The sequence below is a fragment of the Capra hircus genome, chromosome 1 (genome assembly GCF_001704415.2).
Source record: "Capra hircus breed San Clemente chromosome 1, ASM170441v1, whole genome shotgun sequence".
Taxonomy (NCBI): Eukaryota; Metazoa; Chordata; class Mammalia; order Artiodactyla; family Bovidae; genus Capra; species Capra hircus.
Window position 1 is genome coordinate 144,708,878 of NC_030808.1, and position 17,050 is coordinate 144,725,927.

The 17,050-nt window shown below is 54.0% G+C and overlaps 1 protein-coding gene across 2 annotated transcripts in view; it reads right to left on the reverse strand.

Moving 5' to 3' along the window:
- Nucleotides 1-16,215, reverse strand: part of ITGB2 (integrin subunit beta 2) — a 30,726-nt gene extending 14,511 nt beyond the window's left edge. The window contains exons 1-3 of one of the 2 annotated variants that reach the window (XM_018047976.1): nucleotides 4,482-4,591; nucleotides 3,194-3,254; nucleotides 2,767-2,855 (exon numbers count right to left, since the gene is read on the reverse strand). In XM_018047976.1, coding sequence (XP_017903465.1) covers nucleotides 2,767-2,855; nucleotides 3,194-3,254; nucleotides 4,482-4,514 — 183 coding nt within the window. In that variant the 5' untranslated portion in view covers nucleotides 4,515-4,591. 2 annotated transcript variants of the gene reach the window in all.

A 17,050-nucleotide genomic window follows, 5' to 3' on the forward strand; every position in this document is an offset into this window, starting at 1 on the left:
TCAGAATGGACTGGTTGGATCTCCTTGCAGTCCAAGGGACTCTCAAGAGTCTTCTCCAACACCACAGTTCAAACGCATCCATTCTTTGGCGCTCAGCTTTCTTCACAGTCCAACTCTCACATCCATACATGACCACAGGAAAAACCATAGCCTTGACTAGACGGACCTTTGTTGGCCAAGTAATGTCTCTGCTTTTTAATATGCTATCTAGGTTGGTCATAACTTTTCTTCCAAGGAGTAAGTGTCTTTTAATTTCATGGCTGCAGTCACCATCTGCAGTGATTTGGAGCCCAAAAAAATAAAGTCTGACACTGTTTCCACTGTTTCCCCATCTATTTCCCATGAAGTGATGGGACCAGATGCCATGATCTTTTGAGGCCCTAGTAATGCTTTAACTGCTGCGTGCCTGCGAGCATGCTTAGTGGCTCAGCCGAGTCTGACTCTTTGCGACCCTATAGACTGTAGCCCACCAGGCTTCTCTGTCCATGGGGTTCTCCAGGCAAGAACACTGGAGTGGGATGCCATTTCCTCCTTCTGGGGATCTTCTTGATCCAGGGATAGAACCAGCATCTCTTGCATCTCCTGTGTTGGCAGGCAGATTCTTTACCACTGAGTCACCTGGGAAGCCCACTTTAAGTATTAGGGAAATAAAATTAACAGGAATGGGGAGGGAAGAAATCCCTAAAATGGAATGTGCTCAGAAGCAGTTTAACCTAACTGCATTTCAGATGCAAACAAGAAGCTCACAGGAGGTAAGGGAGAAACCTACCCTGAGGAGGGACTTTGCAAGCTGGACTGTGACTGCCTGCTGGTAACAGAAGAGCATGCAGACCACACCCATCTCCTTCCTGCAGTGCTGTGGGTAGCAACTCCGTAACCACTCCCCGAGAGTCAGAGGAGGAAATGGGGAAATGTACTGTGAATGTTGGGAGCCTGGCTTCTCATGAAGGGAACCAGGAACCCTCTGGTGGGGGCCAGGCAAGTGCCAAGGGGCCAGGAGCGCCTGCTGATCCCAGAGAGAGAGCTCAGGAAGTGATACTGGGGTATGCTAGTCGGGCACAGGGCTAGCCCCGGGGCTCCCATGGCCAAATGGGGAACAATTTGAGCTTCAAAATGACAAAGTGAAAGTGATACCTTATAAACTACGGAGTAACAGAAACATCTATGGGTCCACACCGATGAGAAAGAGAGAAGGAGATTGCAGGAAGGAAATATTCCTCTTACGTTAGGAGCCATTGGAGGGAGTCATGAACAGGAGTGCCACCGTTCTGCAACCATCCCAGTGACAACTGATTCGGGCTCCCATCAACTGATGGACGGTAGAGTGAGTGAGTGTAGGCTTCAAGGGAAGTAGAGTGCTTCCTGGCTTCAGAGTATCTCCCCACAAATTACTAATTGCAAAGGGGAAATACTGACATCACGGCGGAGCGTCTGGCAGACGTTTCCCTCCGCTGAGTGGTCTAGGCTGTCATCGCCCACACAGAATGACAGCAGGAGCTCTGCATGGGGTTCCTGCTGAAAGGCCCACCCCAGGCCGTGTCAGAGGGAACACCAGACAAACCCACACACAGGACCTTCTGCAGAAGTGCTGTTCTGCACTCCTGAGAAATGTCAAGGATGTGAAAGACAAAGAAATCTGAGGAGAGTTCCAGGTTTGAGGAGATAAAGAGACATTCAAATGCAATGTGCGATCCTGGATTATAATATTGACCAGTGAGGCAGGGATGAGAGCAAAGACATTATTGGAAAAACTGGCAAAATTTGTCCAAGGTGTATAAGTCTGTCTTTTTTTTGATTTTACTTATTTATTATTTTGGCTGCACTGGGCCTTTGCTGGGCGTGGGCTTCAGGAAATGTGGTGCACGGGCTTAGCTGCTCCACGGCCTGTGGGATTTTCCCAGACCAGGGATTGAATCTGTGTCCCCTGCATTGGCAGGTGGACTCTTAACCACTGGGCCACCAGGGAATCCCCAAGGTGTGTAAATTTGATCAGAGTAAAGTACTGTGTTAAGTTTCCAGGCTTTGATAAATGCATTGTGGTTTTGTAAGTGAATACCTTGTTTTTGAGAAAATCGCTGGAAACCTTAAGGGACAAAGGGGCTTGTGTCTGCAACCTACTCTCAAACAGTGGAGAAATAATAATAATGTGTGTGCATGCATGTGTTTCCAAACAGACCCGCAGTGTCTGAACCCCAGGGATCTCCAGGAGGAAGGAATGGTCAGAATCTTGGGGGTCCCCAGGGAAGGGGTCCTCTCCAGGAGGAGGTGGAGCTCCCCTACATCCTGTCCTGGGCCTTTGCCTTTTTCCTCAGAGGGTCTTGCAAGTAAAACATGAAGTAAGGCAAGCAGAGAATTCAGGACCCAGTAGGGAGCTTCCCCACTCCTCCCGGTCCTGGGAACGGATGGCTAGCAGGGAACCGGGGCTGCAGCAGCTCCGCCCACATGTATCTCGCCCTCGTCTGGCCCAGGGTTCCTGCCTCCAGGGCCCAACGAGCTGCACCTGGCTCGACCCAGCAGCTTCGCTTACATCTGCCTCGGCCAGGCTGCCTGGGCACACCACTGTGTCTGCCAGTCTGTCTGCCTCTCTGACAACGCTGCATCCCTGGCCTGCCCTTGCCCCACTAGGAAGCAGAGTGACGGTGCTCCTGGGGGCCAGCAGTGTCAGAGGCAGAGAAGGGGCTCCAGCCCAGGAGGAGGGAAGAGGGGAAGGGCAGGCTGGGTGCGAGGACCCTCAGGGTGGCTGACACCATTCAGCGAGGCTCTTACCAGTTTCTGGCACCAGGCACAGCCGGGGCCCGACTCGATGCAGTCCCGGCAGGTGCTGACTTTGTACTTGGTGCACTCCTGGGACAGGACTGGGGAGAGAGACACGGGCTGGTGAGCTGGCACGGGTTGACCCCCCTCTCCCAGAGATGGCGGGCCCTCCAAGGGCAGCAATGAAGGGCTGAGGGCTGTGAATGGATGACCAAGCCCATAGGTGGGGGGCGTGGAGAAGGAGAGCCATTGGGAGGACTAGGAAGCAGGGAGGAAACTAGGGCCCACGGGATGCTGTCTTCAGGAGGGTGGGCCCCAGGTCAGCCCCAGGTAGAAGGGCAAGGGAGGGGCAGAGCAGGGCCCTTCCTACGGCCCCGTCCAGGAGGGTGCGAGGGTGGGTCCCACTCTTCCTGGGAGGAGCTGCCCCTGTGAGACTCACCGGACTGGAGGGCGAGCAGGCCTGCTAGGAGCAGCAGCTGGGGGCGCTGGGGCAGCATGTCCTGTGGAGGGAAGGGGCAGTGACACAGCCTCAGACCCCAGACTCTGGGCCTGGAGACATAGAGCTGAGACGCCCGATCCCAGCTGCTGAAGGCTGCTCAGCGGTGGGTTGGGGCCCACACAGGTCCGTCTCCCCGACCCCCTCGCCCAGGCTGTGTGACCAGCAGGGGAGGAGGCCTGAGCTGGTCACATGTGCTCCACTCCGCTGAGCCATCTGGACCTCCAAGGATGAGCAGGGAGTGGGCCTCCTGCCAGCAACACACACACACACACACACACACACACACCCCACAGGTGTGCCTGAGGGGTGGCATGCTCTGGGTCAGGGCCCTGTGTGACCTTTGTGGCCCTGAGTCCTCAGTGAATTGAGCTGAGCTTGGAGCAGAGACTCGGTGTGCCCAGGCCTCCTGGCAGGAGGCAGAACCAGGATTTGGAGAGAAGCGAACTCAGCTTCTGCAGCACCAGGACTGGGCTGGCTGGCTGCCTGCTGGACACCTGCCCCCAGGGCGAGGAGGTGTGACTGGGCAGGCCCTGCCCACCCCATCCTCTGCCTGCCTCTTGTTTACAGAAAAGCTGTGGTCTCCCAAGCCTCCCCTGAGTCACAGAAGCCTGGCCGGAGAATTTATGATCCGAAGGATGTGAATGTGTAAGGACAGCAGCAGTTGGGCCAGGAGAACTGGTAAGAATTTAAACAGTAATTCAGCCATGTGGCAGTCACAGAAGGTTTAGTTTCTCCCTGAAGTACCTAGATAACAGTCTCTGAGACACATTTCCTGGGTTGTTTTACAGATGCTAAAATCCCCACCAAACAGAAGAAGCTGATTGATGACCATGAACACACGGCCCCGGCCGACTGGATCCTGAGGACTGATAATGTTAACCCCTGTGATCCTGCCCTATTACCTCATCATCAACCAATCAGAGAACTGCACACAAACTGATCGCATACCCTGCTAAGCCCCCTCCCTCCTTTTGCCTTTAGAAATGCTCGGGGATTTGGGGGTGGGGCCTGAGCCACAGCCTCTTTGCTCGGCCCTGCAGTAGACTTATCGCTGCTCCTGGGTGTTTCGGTTTGTCTGGCCTCACTGTGCATCAGGCCGTGAGCTTGGGCTGGTGGCCAGCACACAGGCCTGCAGCGCCACCGCCGGCCCTACCTGCGGCAACCAGCTGTAGGCCACCACTTCCGTGTTTTTCTCTTTCCACACCTGCTGTGCTTAAAAACCCAGCACCTGGAGTGAGGCATGGACCAGGAGCTGGGTCATCGCTGACTGGTCCTGATGCTCCCGAGACACGATGGTAGGGGCGGGGCGGGAGGCTGGTATGCTGGTCCTGGCCCTGGGACTTGGAGGTGGAGGCAGCACCTTCAAACCCACTGCCTGCTGCGCGGGACCCAGCCGGCCGACTCCGCCCTCAGGGAGATGCTGCCCAACCCCTCCCTGGAAGTGCCCCAGGACCCAGGTCTGACCCAAAGTGACAGACCTCCTCCAGCTCAGCTTCCAGGAGGGATGGCAGGGCTTCCTGGGCACAAGAGCTCCCAGGTCTGAGACACCTGTAGGGCTGCGGCCTTTTAATCTGATACCAAGAGAGTGGAGAGGGTGCTGAGAAGCCAGCAAACCAGAGGGAGCGGACAGGAAGTGGGAGTGTTTTATCAGAAACCACGATCAAACCAAGATGAACAGGCTCGCCCTGAATACCTTGCCCAGTGCATTGCTGATGGTGTTGGCCAGTGTGGTGGCCTCGGGGTCCCAGATCTGGGCCCGCAGAGGCTGCGGCCCAAGGTGTGCCTGTGTGGCGGGCCACATGGTCCCTGCTGTGGCCCCTGCTGTGGCCTGTGGGCTCTGGGTGCCCGGGGGGCTGGGTCGTGCCCTAGCTTCTGCTCTCGCATAGCCTCTGCATGTGTCCCAGGGGCTCTGGGTGGAGGAGGACCCCAGGGCGCCCCTGGGAAGTCCCAGTCCTTTTGAGTTCCACCCAGGCTCACCCTGCTATCTTTTTGGAGGTGACCTTGCTCCCTGGTCCCTGTCGAGTTTACAATCAGGAGCCAGAAGTGTCAAAATGGAACCGTGGATCCTTCCTGTTCAGGTCAAAAGCAGAACTCATGCCCTGCTCTGGCTTCCAGGGTCACAGAGTGGATCTGGGAAGAAGGTTTCGGTTCACTGCACACCCACCCATTTGTGAAAGCCCGGAGTTGCCCCAGAGTTCTCCCGTTCTCTTCAGGTTCCGCAGCCAGGTGGCCTGTGGGGCCCTGTGTGCCCATGACCTCGGCTGACCAGGGCGCTGCCAGATCCGGGTGGCCTCAGGAGAGCACCCCACATCTGAGCCAGAAGTGGCTCCAAGTAGAGGAAGGGAACCCCCCCACAAGTGCCCTAAACATGCATGCAGCCTGATAGAGGGGCTATAATCTCAGCTCTCCACGCTTGCTCCTGTGGCCACAGACGGAAGGCCAAAGGGTCAACAACTGGCAGGTAACCCCATCCTGGCCTGGGGAAGCTAAGGCCCCTCAGCACCAGGCTGTGGACCCTGTGCTGCTCACAGCTGGAGCCCCTTACACACAGGGGGGATGGCAGGGGGCGGGGAGAGGGGAGGGGAGCTGATCACAGCTGATCACCCACAGGCCGCAGGTCCTGACCTTGACCACAGGAAGCTAGTGGGGGGGTGGGGTCTGTCCCCACAAGTGTCGTCCCCACTTGCTTCCTCACTCAAGCATTGGGACAGTCACGCCAACGGCTCCACCCTGGCCCCGGTGTCCACAGCCCCTCAGGGACAGGACACCTGGGCACACGGCAGCTCTGGGAGCTAAGGGAGGCCAGCCGGGAGCAGGCAGAGGCAGGGCCTGCAGCCAGCCCTGCTCTCAGCAGCAGGCAGAGGTCACAGCACCCGCGCCCCGCAGCCAGGCCTGGCTATCAGAGCCTTCATGTCTGAAACCAGCATCATGGGGCTTTGCAGACCAAGGCCCCTCTAGGTGCTGATGGCTCAGGTCAGTGTCAGTCTGGGTCCCCCAGTGACACACTCTGCCTCAGCTCTCTGTGTGCCTGGAGGGGCTCACGGGCCTGGACCAGCTTGAAGAGCCCTCATGTACTTGGGGCGCTGACTCAGCTGGGACAGCTGGTCCAACAGCAAGGAGGAGGGCTCTCCCCCCGGCCACCCGAGCTCAGGTGTGTGGTGCCTCCCTGATGCAGTCTCTTCAGATCAAAGGGCAGCCCAGCACCAGGACTCAAGGTGCAAAACCCCAAGTCCAGGCAGGTTCAGAAACCCAAGGCCACCTCCACCCCACCGCCACCCCTCAACCCACTGCCACTGGCAAGGATTTTGCATCAGAGTCACCCTTGAGCTTGACCTTGCCCAGCGGGGGGGGGGCACTGGTGCAACTGAGTGCAACCACAGGAGGTGGTTCATCCGGAGACTCCGGGCGCCCTGAGGCTCACCCTTCACAGTGGACAGAGCTCTGAGCTTCAGGGACTGAGACTCAGAAGAAAAACTGAATCTATTCCTCTCAAACTCCTCATACACCACAACACCCATAGTTCACATTTGGTAAAAGATAAGAAAAAGAGGAAACATCAACAAAGCAAGAAAAATTTGAGCAAGAAGCAGTGGGAGGCCCACATCCGAGGCAGGGCGAGCTGATGTCAGATCACCTTCCTGTCAAAGACAAAGGCTCTGCCAAAGTGCAGACCCCTAGAGGAGGCCCCTCGATTGCCATCAGAGCCTGCCCTTGACCAAGGTCAGGCCATAAACCCAGAGGCAAGGCCAGTAAGTGACGAGGAACAACAGCGTCCTGGGAAGCAGGTTACAAGAGGAGAAGGCAGGGTCCAGAATTCACCCTGGGAGGTGAGGATCCAAGCCTCTTTCATGTAGAAAAAGTGTTTACATCAACCTGTAGACAGGTATCAACCTTTTAAACCAAAAAGACAAAGTTAAGATGCTTTTTGTTGTGCCTACTTTATGTAAAGACAAGAAAGAATTGGACAGAAGCTGATTGCAACAGAGGCTGGAACCCCCACCCCCACTCCAGGATTTAGAGTTTCAGGCAGACCAGGGAAGAGGAGGAAACCACCCACCGATTCTCCGAACCCACACATTCTCAGGTCCATGAAAACCCACCGCATAACGTTCATCACTGCTCAGTTCACTGTCTGTGGCAGAAATTTTCAGGGCCATAGTTTCTGGCTAAATGGAAAAAAAAAAAATTGATGCCCCCCATTCACTTGCTAATTGGAACCTTTAAGGCACTTGGCTCAATATTGCTTAAGTCCAAGAGGAAATCAAGTTTAAGAGCACACAGTGCTCACTGATCAACACGGTGAAAGCCTCTGTCCCTGCGGAGACAGAAGCCCAAGGGCCTAGGTGGCTTTGTGCCAGACGAAAAGGAGTGATGATACGCTCACCTGCAGGACAGAGAGCTGAGGTGAGAGAAAGAGCCAAGGGCGCAGGAAGGAGGGTGAGGGAGGTGGGAAAGAGACAATAGAAGAAGCTGGAGAGTCTGAAAACAAACACAAAAGCTAAAATTGATAAATACACCGAAGCCCATTTCTTTGGAAAAAGCAATCCAGTAGGTCATCTGGAAGAGAGTGTATGTGGCAGTTGCCCAGGAGCTTAGAAAGGGAACGGGCACGGCGGCTGCCAGCTGGGCAGTGGCCTCTCAAACTCATCTAGAAGCTTTGGGACAGAGTTGGTGCCGCCCTGGCCCTCAGACCAGTGGCCAGGAGAGAGAAGTGAGCGGCAGGACTCTGGTCTTGGAAGGTGCAGGGCAGAGCACATTCCTGGAGAGACGCGCCCCCTTCACATCACGGGCCAGGTCAACCCAGGTGCAGGAAATGAAATGATTAAAGGAGTGAGAGACTGTGTGTTTCAGAGTAAGGATGCTGAGCATAAAAACGAAGGGAGAAACTGTGAAGAAGATAGACTCTAAGATGAAAACCCTAATTTGAAAAGACACATCCCAGTTGTTTATTGCAGTACTGTTTATAGTAGCCAGGACATGGAAGCAACCTAAATGTCCATCAATAGAGGAATGGATAAAGAAGATTTGGAACATGTATCAGAGACAAAGGATAGATTCCATGAATTGTTGGAAGATAAACAAGGAATGGAGAAGGCAATGGCACCCCAGTCCAGTACTCTTGCCTGGAAAATCCCAAGGATGGAGGAGCCTGGTAGGCTGCAGTCCATGGGGTCATTAAGAGTCAGACACGACTGAGCAACTTCACTTTGACTTTTCACTTTAATGCATTGGAGAAGGAAATGGCAACCCACTCCAGTATTCTTGCCTAGAGAATCCCAGGGATGGGGGAGCCTGGTGGGCTGCCGTCGATGGGGTCGCACAGAGTCGGACACGACTGAAGCGACTTAGCAGCAGCAGCAGCAGCAGCAGCAGCAGCAGCAGCATACAATGGAATATTACTCAGCCAGGAGAAAAGTTTGCCTGGAGAAATGTCGATAACCTCAGATATGCAGATGATACCACCCCTATGGGAGAAAGCGAAGAGGAACTAAAGAGCCTCTTGATGAAGGTGGAAGAGGAGAGTGAAAAAGCTGGCTTAAAAAATTCAAAAACTAAGATCATGGTATCCAGTCCCATCACTTCATGGCATATAGATGGGGAAACAATAGAAACAGTGACAGACTTTATTTTCTTGGGCTCCAAAATCACTGCAGATGGTGACTGCAGCCATGAATTAAAAGACACTTGCTCCTTGGAAGAAGAGCTATGAGCAACCTAGACAGCATATTAAAAAGAAGAGACATTACTTTGCCAACAAAGGTCCATATGGTCAAAGCTATGGTTTTTCCAGTATTCATGTATGCATGTGACAGTTGGACCATCAAAAAGGCTAAGAGCTGAAGAATTTATGCGTTTGAACTGTGGTGTTGGAGAAGACTCTTGAGAGTCGCTTGGACTACAAGGAGATCAAACCAGTCAGTCCTAAAGGAAATCAAGCCTGAATATTCTTTCGAAGGACTGATGCTGAAGCTACAATACTTTGGCCATTTAACATGAAGAACTGACTCTTTAGGAAAGACCCTGAAGCTGAGAAATATAGAAGGCAGGAGGGGAAGGGGATGACAGAGGATGAGATGGTTGGATGGCATCACTGACTCAATGAACATGACTTTGAGCAAGCTCTGGGGGATGGTGAAGGACAGGGAAGCCTGTTGTGCTGCAGTCCATGGGGTCAGAAAGAATCAGACCCGACTGAGTGACTGAACAACAACATTACTCAGCTATAAAAAGAATGATATAATGCCATTTGCAGCAATATGGATAGACCTAGAGATTGTCGTTTGAGTGAAGTAAGTCAAAAAGAGAAAGACAAATGATATGAAACCATATCATATTGCTTACATGTAGAATCTGAAAATTGGTACAAATGAATTAATTTACAAAACAGAAACATATTCACAGACATAGAAAACAAACTTCTGGTTACCAAAGGGGAGAGAGTGGGAAAGGATAAATTAGGAGTTTGGGATTCACATTTACACACTGCTATATATAAAACAGATAAATAACAAGGACCTCCTGTAGAGCATAGGGAAGGGAACCATATTCAATGTCTGTAATAACCTATAACTATAATGGGAAAGAGAAGGAAATGGCAACCCTCTCCAGTATTGTTGCCTGGAGAATCCCACGGACAGAGAAGCCTGGCAAGCTAAGGTCCATAGGGTTGCACAGGGCTGGACACGACTGAAGCAACTTAGCACACACCCGCATGCACACACAATAGAAAAGAAACTGAAAAGGACAGTATACATGGATTAATATAGATACATATATATATATCAACGAATCGATTTGCTGTGCACCTGAAACAGTGTAAATCAACTACACTTCAATACATTAAATAAAAAAGACTGACTCTAAAAAAAGTTTGTAGATAAAAACTTGAGTAGATGAAAACATTCAGTATTTGTCTCATGGAGAAGGTGAATGGTAATTTTTGTGTCTAAGGAAATCTCAGGGATAAAATCAAAAAGGCAAATACCCCACAGAAAAGTCTCTTGTACACACAAAATTCAGAAGAGAAGAAATGAAACTTGTTATCAAATATTTGAAAAGGCTGCTCTGGATGATAATCAGGTATTCTAATCAAAATACCTAGATTCCTGGTCTAGTTATCAAACAGGACGCTGTTTTTAGCAACTGTGATGCTCATGAGTGGAGCCTACACAGCATGAAAGTGTGTGAACGGTGAGTCCAGCTCGATTTTTCCAAGAAAATGTTGCTGTGTGAAAAAAAAAGTAAGTGAAAAATAACCAAACTAGGCCATTTCTGCTGGATGGCAGCATTGTAAGTGTTTTCAATTTTCTTCATTATCCCGGTTTGTATTTTTCAAACTTCTACAATAAACATATACACTGATTTTTTAAAAATTCATACATTTAAGAAAATTTCAATTCTGTGGTGGTCGATGCATTGCTTTAAAATGTCTCTGGAGTCCCAAAGTGGTCAGTTTTTCTGTCCCCAGTGAGCACAGAGGGCAGTCCTCGGTCCACAGACTGAGGGCAAGTGACTCTCTGCTGGGACTCTGGCTCCCAACTCGGTCACTCATTCACTCATTCTCGGAACAAGTGCTACCTGTCTGGTCTCTGGCACTGTTCTCGATTCTAGGATTTTGACTTCTGCCAAGCCCTTGTGTTACGCCAGACCCTTGTCCCTCCCACAAACTCCCATTACCCTGAAACCCTCACCACTGCAAAGCCAACGCACAGCCACATCCATGCTGTTTATAAAACGAATTGGGGACCTCCCTGGTGGTCCAGTGGCTAAGACTCCGTGCTCCAATGCAGGGGGCCCGGGTTCAATCCCTGGTCAGGAAACTAGATCCTGCATGCCACAACTAAGAGTTTGCTTGCTGCAACTAAGGACTGGCACGGCAAAATAAAAATAAATATTAAAAAAAATGAATTGGTGGATTTTCAATATCACTAGATATTCAACAAGGGCCTCCAGAACATTGTTGAATGGTTCCAACCCGCAACTAATTATAAAGTGTTTACTTTTCGTCTTTTGTAACCATATACAAATAAACATGCTTACAAAGTAAAAACATAGATTGGTGGAAGCACTGGTCCCGCTGGGCTGCCGTTCTCTGTGTCCCCGCCCTCGGAGCACTGGAAGAGGGCGCGTGTCCCACGCTAGGGGAGGCCGCTCAGGCAGGAGCCCTGGCCCCGCTGAGGTCTCGCCTGTCGAGGAGGCTGGCCTCAGTCCCTGACTTACTCCTCATCCAGCCAGGGAACACTTCCAGCTACTCCTAGCTATAGCCCAGGGCACAACTCCCCTGGAAGACCCTCCCCTGGAAGCTTCCAGAGTGGTGGAATCAGGCCGCTTGGGTGCAAAGGTCTCTGCATTGCAGACTGGCCGGATCTGAGCACCCAGGAATCTGACCCCACACTGTGGGCTCTGTGGTGACCCCTGGGCAGAGGGCGGAGGCTGTGATGGCCTGGGCCAGAGCGACCGGCCCACGGCAGACACAGCCAGTCTTCAGGGGGAGCCTCAGGCAGCGGGCGTGGTCCCTGCCTGGACAACCACTCAGGACCCCAGGTCCCAGAGGACCAGGGCTGGGTGATGCCTACAGCAGCCTCCCTGCGGGCCTGGCTGCCACTGACACCCACAGCCTCAATCTATCAGCAGCTCCCTGGCGTGGGGAGGCCAGACCATTCCCAAAGGTGGGGGAACCAGACCAGCTCTCATTCCCAGGGGTCGGGGGCCAGACCTGCTCCCCATTCCCAGGGGTCAGGGGCCAGACCTGCTCCCCATTCCCAGGGGTGGGGATGGTGGCTCTGAGGGTCCCTAAGCCCCAAAGCCAGGACAGATGCCAGGACTGGGGCCCCCATCAGCCTGACCCCAGGGTTGATATGCCCAAGTCTATGGCCAGTGCCAAGTGACTGTGGACAGGTCACAGTGACTTCGCCTTCTGGACCTCGGTTTCCTCCTGGTCACAGAGAGACAGGGGTGCTGTGAGTGTGAGTCTCATGTGCCAAGTCCACAGGCCCAAGGGACCTAGATGTTTGCTCAAACTCTGCTCTGAATGTGGCTGCAAAGATGTCTCTTAGATGGAGTCAACACTGAATCAGCGGACTCTGGGTAAAGCAGATCGCCCTCAATGCTGTGGTTGGGCCTCATCCAACCAGTTGAAGCCCTTAAAGGAAAGATGGTGTCCCCCAGGAGGAGAGACCTCTGCCTCTGGATGGCCTGGAACTCCAGTTGCAGCTTTAGCTCTCTGCGGGTTCTCCAGCCTGTCCTGCAGACTTGCAGTCTGCCAGCCTCCATAGTTTCACAGGTCAGCTCCACCAAACCAACCTCTCTGTCTGTACAAACACACGCAAACACGTGCACATGTTTCCACACACACACACACGTGCACATGTCCTGTTGGCTCTGTTTCTCTGGGGAGCCCACACTTCATAGCTCCCAGGAGAAGCACCCCAGGTTCAGGGAAAGCTGCTGGAGGCATTTTTTGACAGCACCTCCAGGTAGGTGGGCACAGCTGTGCCTTCCTGCTCTGTGTGTTTCAGAAGCGGCAAGGGTGCCTGGCTCTCACATCTCTCTGCCCCGCAGTGGTGGCACCCCAGCCCCGAGTCCATGCGCACGGTTGCAGACCTGGCCTCATGGGGTGCCATGCTGAACGGGGATCATGCCAGGGCTCACGTGGAAACTTGGGCCTGCTGGCTCCCTGGCACCCCAGCCCTGCTGCTCGACTGCTGGGACGGTGAGCAGCCTAGACACCTCTGGCTATTGGGGGGACCCTGGAACAAGCAGGAAGGCCTGCCCGGGTCACAGATTGGCAGCTTGGGGACTTAATTGCACCTGCTGCTTCACCAAGATGCCCACTCACCAGTGGTGGGAGCGACTGGAAACCCCAGGCCAGCCCTAGGGCTGCCGTCTACATGGCCTGCCCTGCCCAGGGTCAGGGGGTGATTGGGGGATGATAGGGGAGGTTGGGGAGGGGAAGGCAGGGGACATGGCTCTTTCTGAACAGTCCAGGTTCCCTGCCCACTGCAGGGCTGGACATGGACTCCATTAGCCTGACCATGACCTCATGTCCAGGGACAGGGCCCCAGAGGCCAGGCAGGTGACAGGTGGCAGCATGGCTGGGACAGGTGGGTCTTGGCATCCCGGGGCCCCTGGGGCTTGGCCCCCCACCCCCTTGGGCACTCGCTCAGTAGGGGCGGCGGGTTTGGGTAGCGCCTCCTTCGGACCTCGGCTCCTGGCTCAGGTGGGATTGGGTGAGATGACAACAGAACCGACAGCCGATTTTAGGTCTTGTTTGGGGAAAAGTGAAATAGACAGGGGCCACATTAGCATCGTAGCCCCGCCCACCTGCGGTGTCACTGGGACTTCACTGTTCCCAGAGCCTGCATTCTCAGCTGGCCCCGCTGTTCACGGGGGCTCAGTCACTAGCTCCCGGTAGCTGCCCCTGTGACGTCGGTTCCAGAGGGACTGAGGGACACGCGCAGTGACAGGTGTGCAGGCTACCGGGCCCTGCCCCCACAAGCCTTCCAGACCAGCAGGGCTAGAATCACACAGGGCCCCCTCGGGCTCCATGCTGCCCCACCCATGGGGTGAAGACCTCTTCACAGTCCAGTAACCAGCCAGGCGTGGCCTGAGCTGAACTTGTGGGGCCCTATGGACACAGGCCAGCCTTCCCCACAGGCCCACATTGCCACCTCCCAGGGAAGTGGTTTTTGAATCACAAGCCGATTAGATCATCAGCTGGAGTGCAAACTACTGGCCCATTTCACAGATGGAGGCTGAGCAGTCAGCCTGGCCCCCACCCTTCCGGCCAGTGCGTCGGTGGGCCTCTCCCATCCCCTGGACAGCGGCGCCCCCTCTGCTGAGCTTTGGAGGGGCCCCCCACTACCTGGGGTATCTCCTCTCAGAAACCTCCAGGAGCTGACTGTGACCTGCCCCAGGGCTGCACTGGCTTGGTCCAAGCTGACAGCTGTGGGCAGGCACGCCCATGCTGATTTCAGCTCGGAAACCCGAGGCTGGCAGGGCTGAGTCTGGCTGCCTGGCCGGCCGAGCCCCCAGGAAATATCTCGATTTACTCCCGTCGGGACAAATCGCATGGCAGCCAAGAGTCCCCTCTCCCTGAACTCATCTGGGTCCTTGGACCCTTGTCCCTCCACTCCCAGGGGGACAGGCCTCCAAGGTCCTGGTTGTGGGAGATTTAGGTCACACACCCAATGACACCCTAAATCTTAACTGTCTCCCTGCATTTTCACATCTTTAGGCCAGAACTCAGGAGCCTTCTGGACCCTGACAGAAGAAGCAGACCTGCTTTCAACAAAATGCACCATGGACACACACACACAGACACACAGACACACACAATGTACCATGGACACACACACAGACACACAATGTACCATGGACACACACACACACACACACAATGTACCATGGACACACACACACAGACACACACACACACACAATGTACCATGGACACACACACAGACACACAGTGTACTATGGACACACACACAGACACACAGACACACACAGACACACAATGTACCATGGACACACACACACAGACACATAGACACACACAATGTACCATGGACACACATATATAGACACACATACACACAATGTACATGGACACACACACACAGACGCACAGGCACACAATGTACCATGGACACACATACACAGACACACAGACACACACAATGTACCATGGACACACACACACAATGTACCATGGACACACACACAGACACACAGACACACAATGCACTGTGGACACCCAGACACACAGTCACACACACACATAGACACACACACACACACACACAATGTACCATGGACACACACACAGACACACAGACACACACAGACACACAGACACACACAGACACACAATGTACCATGGACGCCCAGAGACACAAAGTCACACAGACACAGACACACAAAGACACAGACACAAACACACAATGCATGGTGGACATACACACACACATAGACACACAGATACACAGACACATACACAGACACACACAGATACAAACATACAGAGACACACACACAGACACACACACAGACACACACACACACAATGCACTGTGGACACACACACACAGATAAACAGACACACACACACACACAGACACACACACAACGCACCTGGATACACACACAGCCAGACACACACAAAGCGCTGTGGACATACACATATGCACAGAGACACACATACACTCGGAGGTACCACACGCACACAGACACACACACAGACACACACACAGACACAGACACACACAGACACAAAATGCACCATGGACACATAGACACGTACATACTCAGAGGTACCACACACACACAGGGGCTCTGCTGGAGGACAGACCTGCCCGGCTAACCGTGGAAGCATGAAGAGAGGATGGGGACAGGCCAGGGCAGGAAGAGGAAGGCACAGGGCAGGGGGAGGAGGGGGAGGCCCGGGAACCCTCCTGCAGAGCCCGGCCACGCAGACCCCGTACCCCCCAGAGGGGCCTGCCCTGCCTCCAGCCTCCTTCTGGCTCTGCGGGGCCTCGCGGCCCTCACATTGGGGGCTCAGTAAGTGCCTGGGCCTTGTTGAGAGACTCCCACAGTGGGGCCGAGGCTGAGGTCTGAGTGCATCCTTCCGCCATGCTGGTCCCATCCCCTTGGTTACATGCCTCCCAGCAGCCAGTAGCTCTGCAGCAGTGGGCTCAGCACTTCCCCTTGCGGGGTCTTAGCTCAAGGGGCCTGGAGCGGACCACCAGGGCCACCAGGGCCCCTGCAGCCTGGGCTTCTCGGAGCTGCTTCCCTCGGGAAAGACAGCAGCCAGGGCCTCAAGGCTGAGCAGTTCCCCTTCAGAGAAGCTAGCCCAGACACAGAGGAACCTCTGTCCACTCACCCCTGGATGCCCTGGAGACCACGGCAGGGGTGTCCCAGCTGGACTGGCAGGGGCTTCGGCTCTGCTCTTCACCAGGCTGGTGCTTCACGGGTCTGGGAAGACACTGGGCACTGGAGACCCCACTGGTGAAGGCGCAAAGCTTCCTGTTCTAAGTCAGCAACTTGGAGGAAGTAGTTACATGTGGTTGATTGCACCACATGGGGACCGTCATCCAGCCCCGGCCCCTCTGCCTACACAGCTCAAGCCCAAGGGCTGTCAGAGGAACAACATGCACACAGACACACCATCCATTATACATGCTCAGGGCGGGAAGGGACTGGGGACACACCATCCATTATACATGCTCAGGGCGGGAAGCGGAACAGGGTGGGACTGGATGGAGTGGGAGCAGGGCCCCTGGCAGCACCGCCTGTGCCCTCAGGGGATGGGGAACCCTGGAGGGCCGTGCCCAGGAATTTGCACCCTTGGAAGGGATAGCCTGCACACTGAGCACCCCCATCAAAGAAGAAGCAGACAGGCACAGAGGATGCAGACTTGTATCACAGAAATGGAGAAGCATCACAGGGCCCGGAGGGCAGACGAGAAGGTGGAGAGCAAATCAGTGAGCAGGTTGTGGGGCCAGCTGGGGGGACAAAGGAACAGGGCAGAGGGCAGAGGAGCTCTGGGAGAGAACAAGAGGGGAGAGACTCAATCAGCAGGGGAAAAGCTCCAAATCCAAGAGAAAGAGAGAGAATCCAGATGAAGGGGCTGCTGCTTGTCTTGGGAGGAAGGAAAAAGGTCCCCAAACTGGGTAACATATGATGTTATCACAGAACATTAATGACAGAAAACAGTACAGATTCAGAGAGACAGAGATGGAGAGAGATAGAGAAAGAGATGGAGAGATACAGAGAGAGACAGAGAGGCAGAGACAG